This window comes from Falco peregrinus, chromosome 15 (genome assembly GCF_023634155.1).
Source record: "Falco peregrinus isolate bFalPer1 chromosome 15, bFalPer1.pri, whole genome shotgun sequence".
NCBI classification, from domain to species: domain Eukaryota; kingdom Metazoa; phylum Chordata; class Aves; order Falconiformes; family Falconidae; genus Falco; species Falco peregrinus.
This window is the reverse complement of record NC_073735.1, coordinates 3,668,890-3,681,931: the sequence shown is the minus strand read 5'-3', so window position 1 is coordinate 3,681,931 and position 13,042 is coordinate 3,668,890. Positions and strand designations below refer to the sequence as shown.

General features: G+C 54.1%; 1 protein-coding gene across 1 annotated transcript in view; it reads left to right on the top strand.

The window, feature by feature from the left end:
* Positions 1–13,042, top strand: part of LOC101920004 (protein CEPU-1) — a 352,441-nt gene that overhangs the window by 204,750 nt on the left and 134,649 nt on the right. Inside the window, 1 exon segment of the mRNA XM_055819404.1 lies at positions 4,350–4,434. Within this exon segment, the coding sequence (XP_055675379.1) occupies positions 4,350–4,434 (85 nt within the window).

Genomic DNA, 13,042 nt, shown 5'->3' with positions numbered 1-13,042 from the left:
ACGACTGGGGTTATGAAATCATGTTTTCATTTTGAAGGAACAAGAATGGTTCGAGCATAAATTATGTTTCTGATCATATTTGGCAATTTCAGATTAAAAATAAATTTCCACTTTGGGGTTATAGATTGCCATCTATCAGCTTCCTGAAAAGGAAGAAAGGAATTAAAAGAAAAATCTGGCTGTACAAATTGCCTTGCTATGACCTACTTAGTTGAAAGTAATTTTTTTATTTTTTTTTTTTTTTGTTCAGGAATGAAATATTTCGGTGTGGGGAGGCGTAGTATTGTATGTATGTAGGTTTGCAGGTGGCAGGTATATAGTCACGGGCTGTAAGGGAGGATCTATCAACCATCCCTACAAGCAGCTACAAGCAAAATAGATGCTAGAATCATGCTGGATATTTCTGAGAAAGCAGAAAAAATTGCAGCAATCATGTTGTTTTACTTGATAGAGGAACCTTAACTGCAATTTTGCATCTGGTTATCAGCCTTTGGGACCACTTAAATCTGCAGATGAGATACTTCAGTTGGTTCTGCTTAAAAAGCCCGAGATTAGGGCGGTGTTTGGGTAAGAAGGAGCCGGGGTCCCTCGCAGCAGGCTGCGGGAAGCGATGGCCTGGGCCAAATGCCACTGTTCTTCCCCGGGGGTGTTTTGGGGGGCTGTTTTGCTCTCTGCTCTGCCTGCAAGCCTCCCCCTCCCCAGCTATCACCACTGATCGCTCTGATAGAGATGCTCCTCTGCAGAGCAAACCCGTGGGCTCTTGCTCCTTCTAACCCCATCCCGGTCCATGATTTCAGCATCCTCCCTTCCAGTTGCCATCTCTCCAGGGGAGACCCTTGCCCTGCCTCCGTCCCTGCTGCTGCTTTGCTTCCCACCGCAATCCCAAGCCATGCCAGCCCTTGCTTCCCTGCCTGTGCTGCTTGTGCTACCCTGTTTGTGGTCTCTGCCAGGAGAGGGGGGCCTTTAGCCTTGCTGGAAAGAAGGAGGTTGAGGCGATAGATACGGAGATAAATATGTACCTAGACTGTGCCTGTGCTTTGCTCCTTCTGTTTGTCTCCTGCCTGTTGCTCGCAAAGGAAAGAAAGGGGGGGAAAATAAAACCAACCAACAACTCTTAGATAAGTAGGAAAAAAGCGAAGAAGCTGAAAGCAAGAGGCTGTGTTTCGTGCTCGGATAGGTGCTGCTTTGCAAGTAGCTTAGCCTGTGTACGGCAGACTCTTCTTCTGCTGTGGTCAAAAACCAACGAAGGAAAAAAAGACTCTCTCATCCCCAGAGGAAGCTACAAAGCTCTCTTTCTCTTGCTGCTGAACCTTCACAGCTGGACTCAGTTGCTGGCTCCTCTGCTGCTGGAGCAACTGAATTATTTAAAGGAACCTTGATTTCATTTTCTCTTTGCTGTTTTCATGCGTTGTGTTTATTGTCTATAGATATTTTTATAGTCTGAAGCAATTACAGCTGTCAGAAAAGAGACGAGCTGTGACAGGCTGATTTATATGTACATTGTATGTATGCAAGAGAGGGAGAGCTGGAGACGGGGAGATAGACCAGGGATTCTGCTGGGCTTTAGTATGCAGGAGCCGGCGATATTGGCTTTAAATTCCCTGGGATTTTCAAACAATGCTGATGATCTCCTAACAGTGGGCCAAATTCAGCCTTTGCAAGGGCTGAAGCTGCTCAGCGGGTCACGTTCTGCCCCAACCTCACGTGCTTCCAGTGCAGGCAGGCGCTTTCTCTCGTGATTTAAGATGCTTCTGGCAATCTGGGCCTGAACGCTGTGTTAAAAGGTTAACTGGCTGTGGTTATTGGAATCCCTTTGGTTTTGCTGACACAGGAGGTGGTCTCTGCCCATCCAAAAGAGCAGCCTCGCAGAGAGAGCAAGCTCTTGCGTGATGAGCGTGGCGATGGCTTGCAGGTCCCGTGCACGAGGGTGCTCCCCACCAGCACGGCAGGGTCCCCATCCCACTGAGGGTGCTTGGATGCTGCAGCAATCAGCAAAAGCAGTGTCTTTTATTCTTTGCCGGCTTGTGCACCCTGGTGCAATGCCAGGATGCCATAAGAGGCATCTCACCCTACCGCTGATGGTCTGGCTTTGTTGCAGTTGGGTTTCAGAGACCCCCCCTGTGTAATTTGTGGGCCCAAAGGATCTGCTGAAGGCAGGCTTTTACCCCTCCCCTGCTAGGCTGGCCAGGAGCAGAGATGCAGAGGTTAAACTCCTCCTGCCAAGCTCTGGGGAAAGCTGCTCTCCCCTCCAGGGGGACCTAGGATAGGTATTCAAGGAGCAGAGAGCCTCCAGAAGAGGAAGAAGTCGAGAGACTTGCAAAGCAATCCCCTTCTCGTATGACCTATCAGCACGCACAATAATAATAAAGCTTTATTTGATTGAGTGTTTCCTCTGCCCGGCACGGCTCATAATGTTTTAGAGATTAAATAGCACAGTTAGCGAATTAAGCAGTAGTTTACAGGGGATCCGGAGACTCCAGGGATTAGTAACGGGCTATGGATCCTTTCACATCTAGGTCACCAGTTTGAATCCCGCTCAGGTTGGCAGCATTTTCAAAAAACAAAACAAAACAAAATAATGGTGCTGTGTAAGAGCTGCCGAGCACGTGGTGGGAAAGGGAGGGAGGGAGGAAGGGGGGGACTTTTGGATAAGGTCCCACATGGCAGAGAAGTCACTGGGGACAGCGGGCGGAGGAGGCCTGGTTTCCCCTAAGGCTGGGCTGCTACAGTTTGGGGGGGGGGGGAGGGGGCTTCCAGGGGTGCAGCACCCCAAAAGCTGTGGCTCAGCTGCTGGTGCTGCATTTGCTCGGTGGCTCCAGGACATTGTGCTCTGAGGATGGCTCCCCGGCACCTTTTACCAGCATGAAACTGTGCCTGGAAATATTAATGGGTTTAGCCACTAGCGGAGGGAAGGAGGAATTACTAGGCGTAAGCAAATGCGATATTTGTTAAATTATGAGCTGATAAAAAGTACGTGGGGACCTTGCTTGCGGCTGGGGAGGAATTTGCCACTTCAGCTCATGCTGTGTGTCTGTGTGGTGCAGAGGACCGGGAGGGCACGCTCCCACCTCTCCTCATCACCACCTGCCTGACTGGGGGGGGGGGGGGAATTGTCCCGTGCCTCAGTTTCCCCTCCTGCATAGTGGTTTTGCCGCCTGGGGAGGGGACGGTGGAGAGGTAGCGGAGGGCAAATGTTAGAGGGAGTGCGGTGCTGGGTGCAGGTAAGCACGCCGGGGAAGGGAGGGGGTGGGTGGGGAGGGGGGGGCCTGACATCCCATCCCCCGAGGAGCGCGGTGCGGCGGGGGTTAAAGTGGGTGTCCTTCGCCCGGGCTGGCGTGTGAAGTGTGCGCCGCTCGGCTGGGCTCCCCGCCCGCTCGCCCGTGTGCGGGTGCTGGGTGCGTGCGGGTGTGCGGGAGCCAAAGTGCCGGTCAGTGATGGAGCCGCTGCCATGACAACCCCGGGCAGTCCGCCTGCGCGCCGCCCAGGGATGCTGCCGGCCAGCCGCGCCGGCGGGGCTGGGATGCTGCCGCCGCCTCGCCCGCTCCCCCGCGCCCCGGCCGCCCCGCTCTGCGCCTGAGCGGCACCGGGGGGCTCCGGCACCCCCCCGCCGTCCTGCCAGCCCCCCATCCTGCAGCCCGCCCGGACCAGCCCGCCTCTGGGACCCGCCCGCGGGGCTGGGGGAGAGGAGCCGCCGGCACCCCGAGGCCGTTGCCTGCTGCGCCTTCTCGCGCCTGGACCCCTTTGCTAGCTCGCGCCGGGGGTGGTTTTTTTTTTTTTTTTTTTGGTTTTTCCTGGTTTTTGGACTGCCCCCGCTCCGCGCTGCGGAGGGGAGCTGCGAACTCGGGACAAGTGTGCGGGAGCGGGGTGCAGCCGGGCGGCTCCCCCGGCACCTCCTCGCCCAAGTGAGCCTCGGACTGCTTCCCGGGAAGAGCCGGCTCGCCCAGCGTCCAGCACCTTTGCCACTTCTCCTCCTCCTCTTCCTCCTCCCCCCCGGCCCTCCCGTCCTCCTCCCTCACCCAAGGATACTGGGGACTCCCTCCGGATGCCGCTCGGCAGGCTCAGTGCTCGCAGGCTGCCTTGCCGGGGGCTCTCCTGATCTCCGTGGAGCTCCGCATCGCTCGCCCCGGTGGTTTTGCTCCCCCCCGTCCCCACACACACGCACCCCCTCCCTCCTCTTCCCCCCCCCCCCCCTCGTCCCCCCACTTTTCGCTCCTGGTGGCCTTGTTGGGTGTGATTTTGCCTGTTGGAAAAGTCACTGCTGCGCAGGATGGGGGTCGGTGGGTGCTTAGCCCTGCCCTGGAGGTGCCTAGTCGTCCTCTGTCTCAGGCTGCTCTTCCTTGTGCCCGCAGGAGTGCCCGTGCGCAGCGGAGATGCCACCTTCCCCAAAGCTATGGACAACGTGACTGTGCGGCAAGGGGAGAGTGCCACGCTCAGGTAGGAGCAGCTGGATTTCTGCCTTGGGGGGGTCCTGATGCACGGCGAGGGCGGTGGGCGACTTTGGGGATGTGACTCGGTTTCCCCACGGGGGATGCATCCTGTCGCTTGGCGGTGCAGGATGGGTGCCGGGCAGCAAGGTGAGAGGGAGGTTTGGGTGCCAGGGGACCGGGCTTTGGCTCAGCCCCCCCCCCCACCCCCAGTCGTCTCGGGAAAGTTACTGGGGGTATGAGAGAAGGGGAGTGCGGTTCCCTCTTGGCCCGCTGCCCTACACCCGTGCGGGGCATGGGCTCGGCTCCTGCTGTCGGTAGTCGTGGCTCGGGCACTTCGGCTGCGTTTGGTGGGGGTAAACATCGCTCCGCTCTTGGGGTGCAGTGCCGGGGGTGCCTTCACGCGTGTCAAACCAACCCAGCCTGGGGAGAAGGGGAGTTGTTGAACCCCCGCTGGGGTTTTGTGCCTTCTCCCTGGTCCAGCCCTGCTGGGATGAGGGGAGTGCAGGATGGGGCTGGCTCCAGGGAAGGCAGATGCTCATTCCTTAAAAACCCCCTTGCTCCAGAGGCAGGGGCTTGCTGTTCCCTGCCAGCATTAACTCTTGGATGTGGGGGGAAATGTGGGGCCGGGCATTGCATTGGGGTCCTGCCGCCTGCAGCAGCGATCTGAGGGGTGTGGGGGCTGCCAGGGAAACTGTGATTTTGGTCACTGTAACTTCTGGGACATCTTATGCCCAGATACTCGTCCCTGTCCTCGCAGCAGATGGGCGCAGTCATCCCAGAGGATGTTTGATAGGGACATTAAAAATAAAAAGCCAGGTTTTAATTGCAGCGCTGGGAAGCGGCGCTTGCAACTCCGGCATGCTCGGGAGTGACTTTCCTCCACCGGCGCGTTGCATAGGTGACACTAACATCTGCGGGGCCAGCTGGGTGTGTGCGGTGAAAGCCGCACTCCAGCTTTACGCCAGCAAGTGGAGCAGGGCCAAGCCAGGACGAAAAAAACCTAAGGAGGAATTTCAGCTAAGTCTCTTTTTTCAAGCGGTGGGAAGACTTAAACCATGGGCTGCGTTTGGCCCCTGGAAACATGAATCCTCTCCTTATTTATTTCTTGCAACTCAGCTGTTTGCAGCCTCTCTCCGCCTGCCGCCCCAGCCCTGGCATGTTCTGGGGAGGGAGGGAGGGAGGGAGCTGTGTTGTGGCCATTCCTCTGGATTTGTCTTGCGTCATGACACGACTGGGCAAAGAGGCTTGAGAACGGGTGACTAAGGGTGGAGGATGGGGTGTCTTGCTTAGGAATTTGCCCCGCTGAGCTTGGCTGAAAAGAAAAACATAGCTCCTTCCCTGTCCTGAATTGCTGGGCTCTCCCAAGCACCGAAAAATCCTACAGATCTTGCCACGGGGATATCAAAGAGGGATGGGTTTGGGTTACTGGGGGTCTGGGCAGCAAAATACATGGGAGGGTGGCAGCAGCGAGGTGGTATGGGCACCGGGGGCTCTGCAAACTTACTGGAAGGAGGCAAATTGCTCACGCTCTGGTGGGGGCCTGCAAAAGGTTTCTGGCACCGATCGTGCTGGTGCTGTGCCCCAGCACCAGCTGCTTGCCCGGTGCTGGTGGAGAACAAAGGAAAGCTGGGGTGAGTCAGCAGGAGGGATGCTTTCCTTCTCTCGGTGGGGGCCAGTGGGAAGCGGGACAAATCCTGCCGCTGGGAGGTGGCCCTGGGGAGGGATGGCAGTGGCTTGTCATCACCCCAGAGCTGCTGCATGCGCATCCCAGTTCAGCTGGGGAGCCAGGCTGGTAGCAGGGGATGTCCTTGTCCCTGCACGGGTGCCTCATCAATACCAGCGTGCCCCAGGAGAATAGGCACGTGGGCTTTGGGGTGCGCAAACTGCGTGGATGATATTCCTGCTGTGCAGATGATGTTCCTGCTGTCCTGCCCCTAGAGTGGGCATCGCTCTTGGAAATTAATGGCTTGCTGCTGCTTGCTCAGTGCACTGGTTTGGTAGCCGGAGAGGTGGAGGCCTGGGTTTTGTGCTAGCATTTTTGGGCATTTTCCCTCTGTCTTGGGGTGGGAGCGGTAAGTCTGGCAGGCAACTACGTTGCTGCATCCCCCAGTGGGTCCTGGTCCCCACAGTCATGCTGCACTGTGGCAGGAGCAGAGGGAAGAGCATGTGAAAACCACACACTTCCAGAGGAAGAAATCAAGGAAGCGCGAATCTTCCTGCCTGCTCTCCTCCCAGCCCCAGCCCAGTATAACCATCGATCTGTTGTGGAGGAGTTCAGAATAGCAATGCTGCTCGCAAAGGTTTTGGTGGACCTGCCGCTGCTCCTGGCCACCTCCTGCCCAGCGTGCAGGCAGCAGCCTTGCCCTCTCCCAGACCTGCAAGGGTGGCAGTCAGGGAGGGGTGCCCAGGAAGGAAAAAGAGGCAAAAAATAGCGTCTTCTTATCTCCCCACTCATTTCCATGTGAGGTGGGAGGATGGTGAGTCGCAGCCAAGGATTTGGAAGGAAAAGAGGTGTTTTGAGAGGTTCCCTTCTTGGTTTTTCACAGCCAACAAAAGGGAGAACAAGCTGAAAACTTAGCAGCAGAGGTTGCCGCTTCTCTGAAGCACTCAGATGTCCTGTCCCCAAGCTGAGAGGGCTCGGCGGTTGGAAATAGGCCAGTTTATCTGGGGTGGTGGGGTGCTGAGGACCCCAAAGCTGCTGTCGAGCAGTGGTGCCCTGCTGAGGAAGCTCAGTGCAGGTCCATCCCCGCCGCCCCTCCGGGCAGAGCTCATTTGGTGCCGGAGGAAGAAGCCGGGTTGAAGGCCATGAGGAGACTCCCCCATTGTAAGGGGGGTGCAGGCTTTGCTCCGTGCACACCCCGTAAATCTGCTGTTTGGAGTTACTCTAGGACCAGAGTCACCAGAAATGCTGAGATATTTCCTTCTGTCTCGTGGTGTTTGCTGGAGGGTACAGCCATGTGTCTTGCTTCGGGGACCAGCACTTTAGATTAGGGTATTAAATTTAAATTAAGTTTAGACCTTGAGGTAGAGGTACCATCTGGGGTAGGAGGGGTAGGATTTACTCCTGGGTGCAGTAAAACCTGCAGGAACTGGAAAAGGGTTTGTGGATGTTGGGTCCGACAGCTTGGCAGTTTTATCGATGGGTGCATTGCTCCCTGAGCTGGGCTGCTCCTGCGCTTGGGGTGGCACCCAGGGCTCGGTGTGTGCCAAGGTCAGAGCTGGGGTGTCATGCTGGATCTCACAAGGCCGCATCGTGAGGATGAGGCCGGTCTGCACCCCCTCCCACCATGTCCAGGCAGCACCTGCCCTCACCAGTAGCGAGCGGCTCATGCTGGAAGAAAACCCACCCTGAACTTTCCTCCAGCACTTGAACCGAGTTCCAGGTGTTGCTGAGACCTTTAGAGCAGTTCTCTCAGCACCAAAACAAATGGCTTGATTATGATTTCACTTTAATTGGCATCAGTCAGCGCTTTCCACAGCGAGGCTCTGACGTTCCCATCAGCATGCACAGGCTGGTATCCCCCTGAATTTACCAGCGCCCTGGGCAGATGGAGGGCAGATCTGGCTGCAGGGCGAGGACCACTTCTTTCACAGGCTCCTCTTTTGGTTTTCTTGGCAAGGTGATGCGATGCCTTTATTTTTTCCCCCCTTTGATTCACGCTAAAAGTAAAATCTGAGTTTAACATGAGTTAAAGCTTCTTTTTTTTTTTTTTTCTTTAATTTAACCCTGATGTTTCCCGTGGTTTCCACTGGGGCTTTGAAAAGGGTTGTGTGCTTTGCCACTGGGATGTGCCACGGTTTACCTAAGCTTGTTTTGCAAATTTATTTTGCCCCTGTTGTGCTCTTGAAATAATTTCGGAGAAATGATAACTTGGCTGCAAAACAAAACAAAATCAAGCATGTTTGTTTGACGGATGCAAACAGAAAGTGCTTGTTTGCTAAGCAGAAAAGAGTATTTCTCAGAAATGGGCCTGTTTTCCATGACTCTTTGCTGCCTCATCTTTCCTCCTTTATCCACGGGAATTTGCCTTTTGGTGTTTTTCTTGTGTAATTTGAAAAAAGGGGCCGGCCCCGGATGGATGACACTGTGGTGTGTTCCAGCAGGCTGCTTTTGCTGGGGTCCGGGGGAGGCTGTGTATCCCCCCCCCCAGCGCTGAGGCAGGGCTGTGCCTGCCAGGGCTTGAGCGATGGTGATTCTCCGCTGAGGTTTTGGGCAGCTGGCTTTGTGGTTTGCAGTCGATGAGTGCAGAAAACTTGCTAGGGGAACCCCACTCCCGTCTCTCTGTCCCGGAGAAAGCGGTGCTCACCATCCCCATAGCCCGGGGGCTGAGCGATGGGGGGCTGGGCTCCTGGTGCGAGCAAGGGAAGCAACGAAGGGCAGGGGTTGTTCAGGGAAGGGTCTGTTTGCTAAACCTTGTCTGGTAGCTGCGCAGCCCTGTGTCTGTTTTGCTCGAGGCTCCCTGCTCCCACCCTTGCTGGTGGTCGGAGCTGCAATAACCCCAGGCCAGCCCCTTCCCACCCACCGGTGCCCTTGCGGACACGCTGGGATGTACGCTGCTCATCGCAGCCCTGCAGCTCCTGCCCAACCCCGCCAGCTCCCCGCATCCTTGCACAACCACCAAACTCCTTATTACTGGAGCAGCACGCTCCCCAGGGCTCGGCTCTGTGGCACGCCGCTCCTGTGAAATATTCATCCCATTCCGATGGTCTCCAAGCCCAGTCCCCCCTGTTTTCATCCTTCTACAGTTACTTACTTCAGAGTCTCACCTGGCAGGGACTGAAGCTCCTGGTTGTTTCCCTGTTCACTTCCCAAGCCCGGACCAGGGGGGATATAGCTTGGGCTCACAACCTGTGGAGGCCAAGGTGTAATTATTTTGCTCTTCCTGATTACTGAGCAGTGAAGGATTTCTGAGCACTTGGGTGGGACCAGCCCCCAGCGGTCCTGCGGGCATGGGGTGAGGATGGAGCTAAGCTGCCGACTTGTATATTAACCAAAGTTGATTCTCCTGACTTCCTCCGTACCCAGCACGCTCACCTCTTTCAAACCTCTCTCCTTTTTATTCCTGAATGTTAGGGAATAAATTCAGGGCTGTGGTGACCCCTTCTCTATTGAGGTGAAGAAGCGGGGGAGCATATTCTCCTGCATCTGTGGCCTGAGTTGGGAAATTGGTGCAGACATGAGCAGTACTGAGGGTTAGGGACTGAGTCCCTATTTCCATCGGTGCCACTTCACTCCTGCCTCTCTCCTCCTTCCCATTGCTGCTGGGCTCTCCTCTCTAGCCAGGCTTTTCTTTCCCTGTGGCTGGAGAGCTTCCATCCGAGGGGCTGCAGGAGCCCCGAGCAGTGCCCACGTGCGATGCTCACGGCTGTTTGTAGCTTGCGAGGCGATTGCTTTGCTTGCGATGGCATGTTTTTGAAAGAGGAGTTTATTGCTAAAGTGACATGTCAGCAAATCTTCGCCACCTCTCTTCCCATCTCAGAGATGGAATCAGCTTAAAGTGGGGAAAAAAATTGTCGTATGCATGGATTATTTTATTTTTTTTTTCCCTGAGTGCAATTTCCATCTGAGATGAGACAAGCTCCTGATTGCTGTGCCAGAGGAGGGTTTCCCTTTATAGCTCTCCTGGTAGAGCTGCTGCCTGCAGTTCACTGGAGCTGGCTGGGCTGGGGTCTGCTAGGGGACAAGCGTGCTTTTCTGGAGCTGTCATCTCCATCGTAGGGTTTAGGGTTAAGCATCTCCGGTCTACCGGCTCTGGCAAGCTTTAAGTCAGACGGACTCGTACCCAGCTCCTCTGGGCTGGGAAAGGCTGATGGGGGAGGAGGAAAGGCAGAGGAAGGGAGGTCAGAGCAGCCTTGCAGGTGACAGGTGGCCACTGGAGGGTTGTTTGGGTGGCATTTCTAATCGTTAAGCCAGGGTTGTGATATGGATATTCAGTTCTTGGCCCTGTTACTGACTCCTCAAGTGACATTAGGCACCCTTCTAGGTCCTATAAATTCGTGTGCGGCGATTGCAATGCTTCCTTTTGCTGGCTCCGCGAGTCATCTGCTTGCATTGCAATCTTTTTGTGGCAGGATGCATCCCTCTGTAAGGGAAAACGCTAAGAGTGTTCTACTGGAGGGCACCACAGATATCTACTGGTGTCCTCCTCTTGCTTGGAGTTTGAAGAGGCTACCGTGAGCGTTTCTTAGCCGGAGGTGCCAGAGAATTGTCATTGCAGGGATATGTAGTCCATGGTTGTGGTACTGCAGGTGGGTGGGCGATCATGAGATAGGCACTGAAGCAAAATCAGGGAGTGGGGTCAGCAAAAGCAGTGCCACCCCCAACTGTGGGGATCCTCACAGCCCCAAACCCTGCTGAGAAGCTGCTCTCATCACGACCACGAGCTAACCTAAGCCTCCGACCGAAGTGCTTGTGGGTGACAGTCCAAGGGATGGCAACCGGCTTCATCTCTAGCTCTTGGCCATTCTGATGCACCATCCCCGTGCTGCCCTGCTGTGCCTTGGCACAGCCCTTTGGGTATCGAGCACAACGCTGCTTGGCATTGCATGTTGTGCCAGTGAACTGGCAGCTCCGTGCATGTGTTAATGAGGGGTGGTGGGTCGGGGATGTGGGTCATCTTCAGTTTGCCTAAGTCATTGTCCCTCTGTTGGCTTCGCCGGAGTTGCTCCAGCTTCTGCTGTTGGAAAAATCCTCCTCTTGATGTAGTAGAGTTGTTCTTTTCTCCTCCCAGACCCACGTAAACCTGCCAGTTTGAGCTGAGCCACCCTTATTTTCCTTCAGGAGGAAAGGGGAAAATCAGGAAGGAACTAATCTACGACCGCATCAGTGGGAGAACAGGCTAATAGAAATTGTAATGAGAACACAGAGCCAAACAAACAAGCGAATGGCGAAATGCAATCCCACCAATGCAACAGAGATTTATGCCGACAAAGGGGCAGATCCAGTGCTCGTTAATGTCACCACAAGTCTTTACCCTAACTGTAATGGACTGTGGATCGGGTTGGAAGACACTGTTTTCATCTTGCTATAATATGCAGACCGTTAACGGGCTGTGTGTGGAATAGCAATGCGGAAAGCCCTCTCCTAAGGAAGCGGTTGCTCGTCGTTGCATGTGGCACCTTTACAAAACCAAGGGGAAATACCTCCTGCTCTCCTTAGGTTTAGTTTCCAGAGGTGCCGGGCTGTGAAGGCACCAAGTCCAAGACTTGGGCTTAGCTACCTGGCTGCTGCAGCATCTACTGAAAGGCCAAATGCATCTTAATCATTAATATATTAATAATCTTGCTTTACGTAAGGATTCTTCAGCTGGTGGTGAGGGGTGTTGGCTCTCGCCACCAGCAGTCGTGCTGGGAGGAAGTCGTTAGCTTATATGCAAAGCGAGGAGGCAGAAGAGCAGATGGGTGGGTATGGAAAGGCTGAATGCAAACTTGGCTTTGCAGCTGGATCCTCTCTTGGAAAAGCTAGTGTCAGGGAGGTGGAGACAAGGTCTGGAGAGCTGAGCCTGGTCGGAAGGTGGGGACACCATTGGGGAGAGTGCTGAATAGGAAAGGACACCAAGGGTCAAACAAGAGACGTGCGAGTCCGGCTCTGCATGTCAATGAGGGTAGAGTAAATAAGGAATAAAACCACCTTCCAACATGAGCAGCTGGTGAAATATCACAGATTTTTTTTCCCAGAGATGGCAGATTTTGACCGGCTCTGCGCCTGCAACCATAAATGGCTCTGACACCTGCGTCTGTTTTATCAGACACATGCAGAGCCCCGGACATGATCCAAACATTCATTACTTTGGATTTTTGAGTCTGATTTCTCGCGCCCCCCCCCCCCCCTTTTTTTTTTTTTTCCCTCCATGGTGGGATCATTATTTTCCCAGCTTCACATCCTCTGTTCAGCAAACCGGGTGTGTTTTTCAGGCTTATGTTTCTTACGTGTCTCTAATAAGAAGCACAATAGAAAGCTGTCACGGAAAGCAAATTCTCAAAGGTACGGAGGAAGAGGAGGGCAGCTCCAGGTTCAGAGCCACTTCCAAATCCCAAGATGGTTTGGACCTACAGATAGGCACAGCCCTAATGCTTGAAGGTGTGTTTGCGTTCTTACCCTTAAGTCCTCCAAATTCTAGGTGTAGGGCTTTATCCCAGGATGATCTTTATTATCTTGCGTCCCTGTTCCTCTCTTATGGGCCAGTACAAAGCTCTTGATGAGTTCAAAGGAAAAGTGACCCAGGTGGAAACTCGAGCAAGGATTTTCCAAGTCTCTGAGGGTTTGGTGCTTTTCTTGCATCGCTGTTCAGGAGGAGCTAGGCGAGCACCTGCTCCTCATACTCTTACTCAAAAATTTCAGGCTTGTACCATTTGTTACGTAAGAAAATAGTTGGGGTTTTTTATTTCTGAAATAGATCTTTTTACTAAACAATCCATTTCTTTCTCGCGGACCTTGACTAAAAAGAGTTTAGAATTTCCTTGTTGGGAAAAAGGCGGGTTTGGGTTTGGAAAACCAGTATTTCTCTCTGTTAATGTGTGTTTGAGTTCATTGAAGCACCTTGTCAGATTGCACAGGAAACACTCTGATGGAACTAAACTGAGATTTTAGGTTTAAAAGTGTCTTATAGGAAATA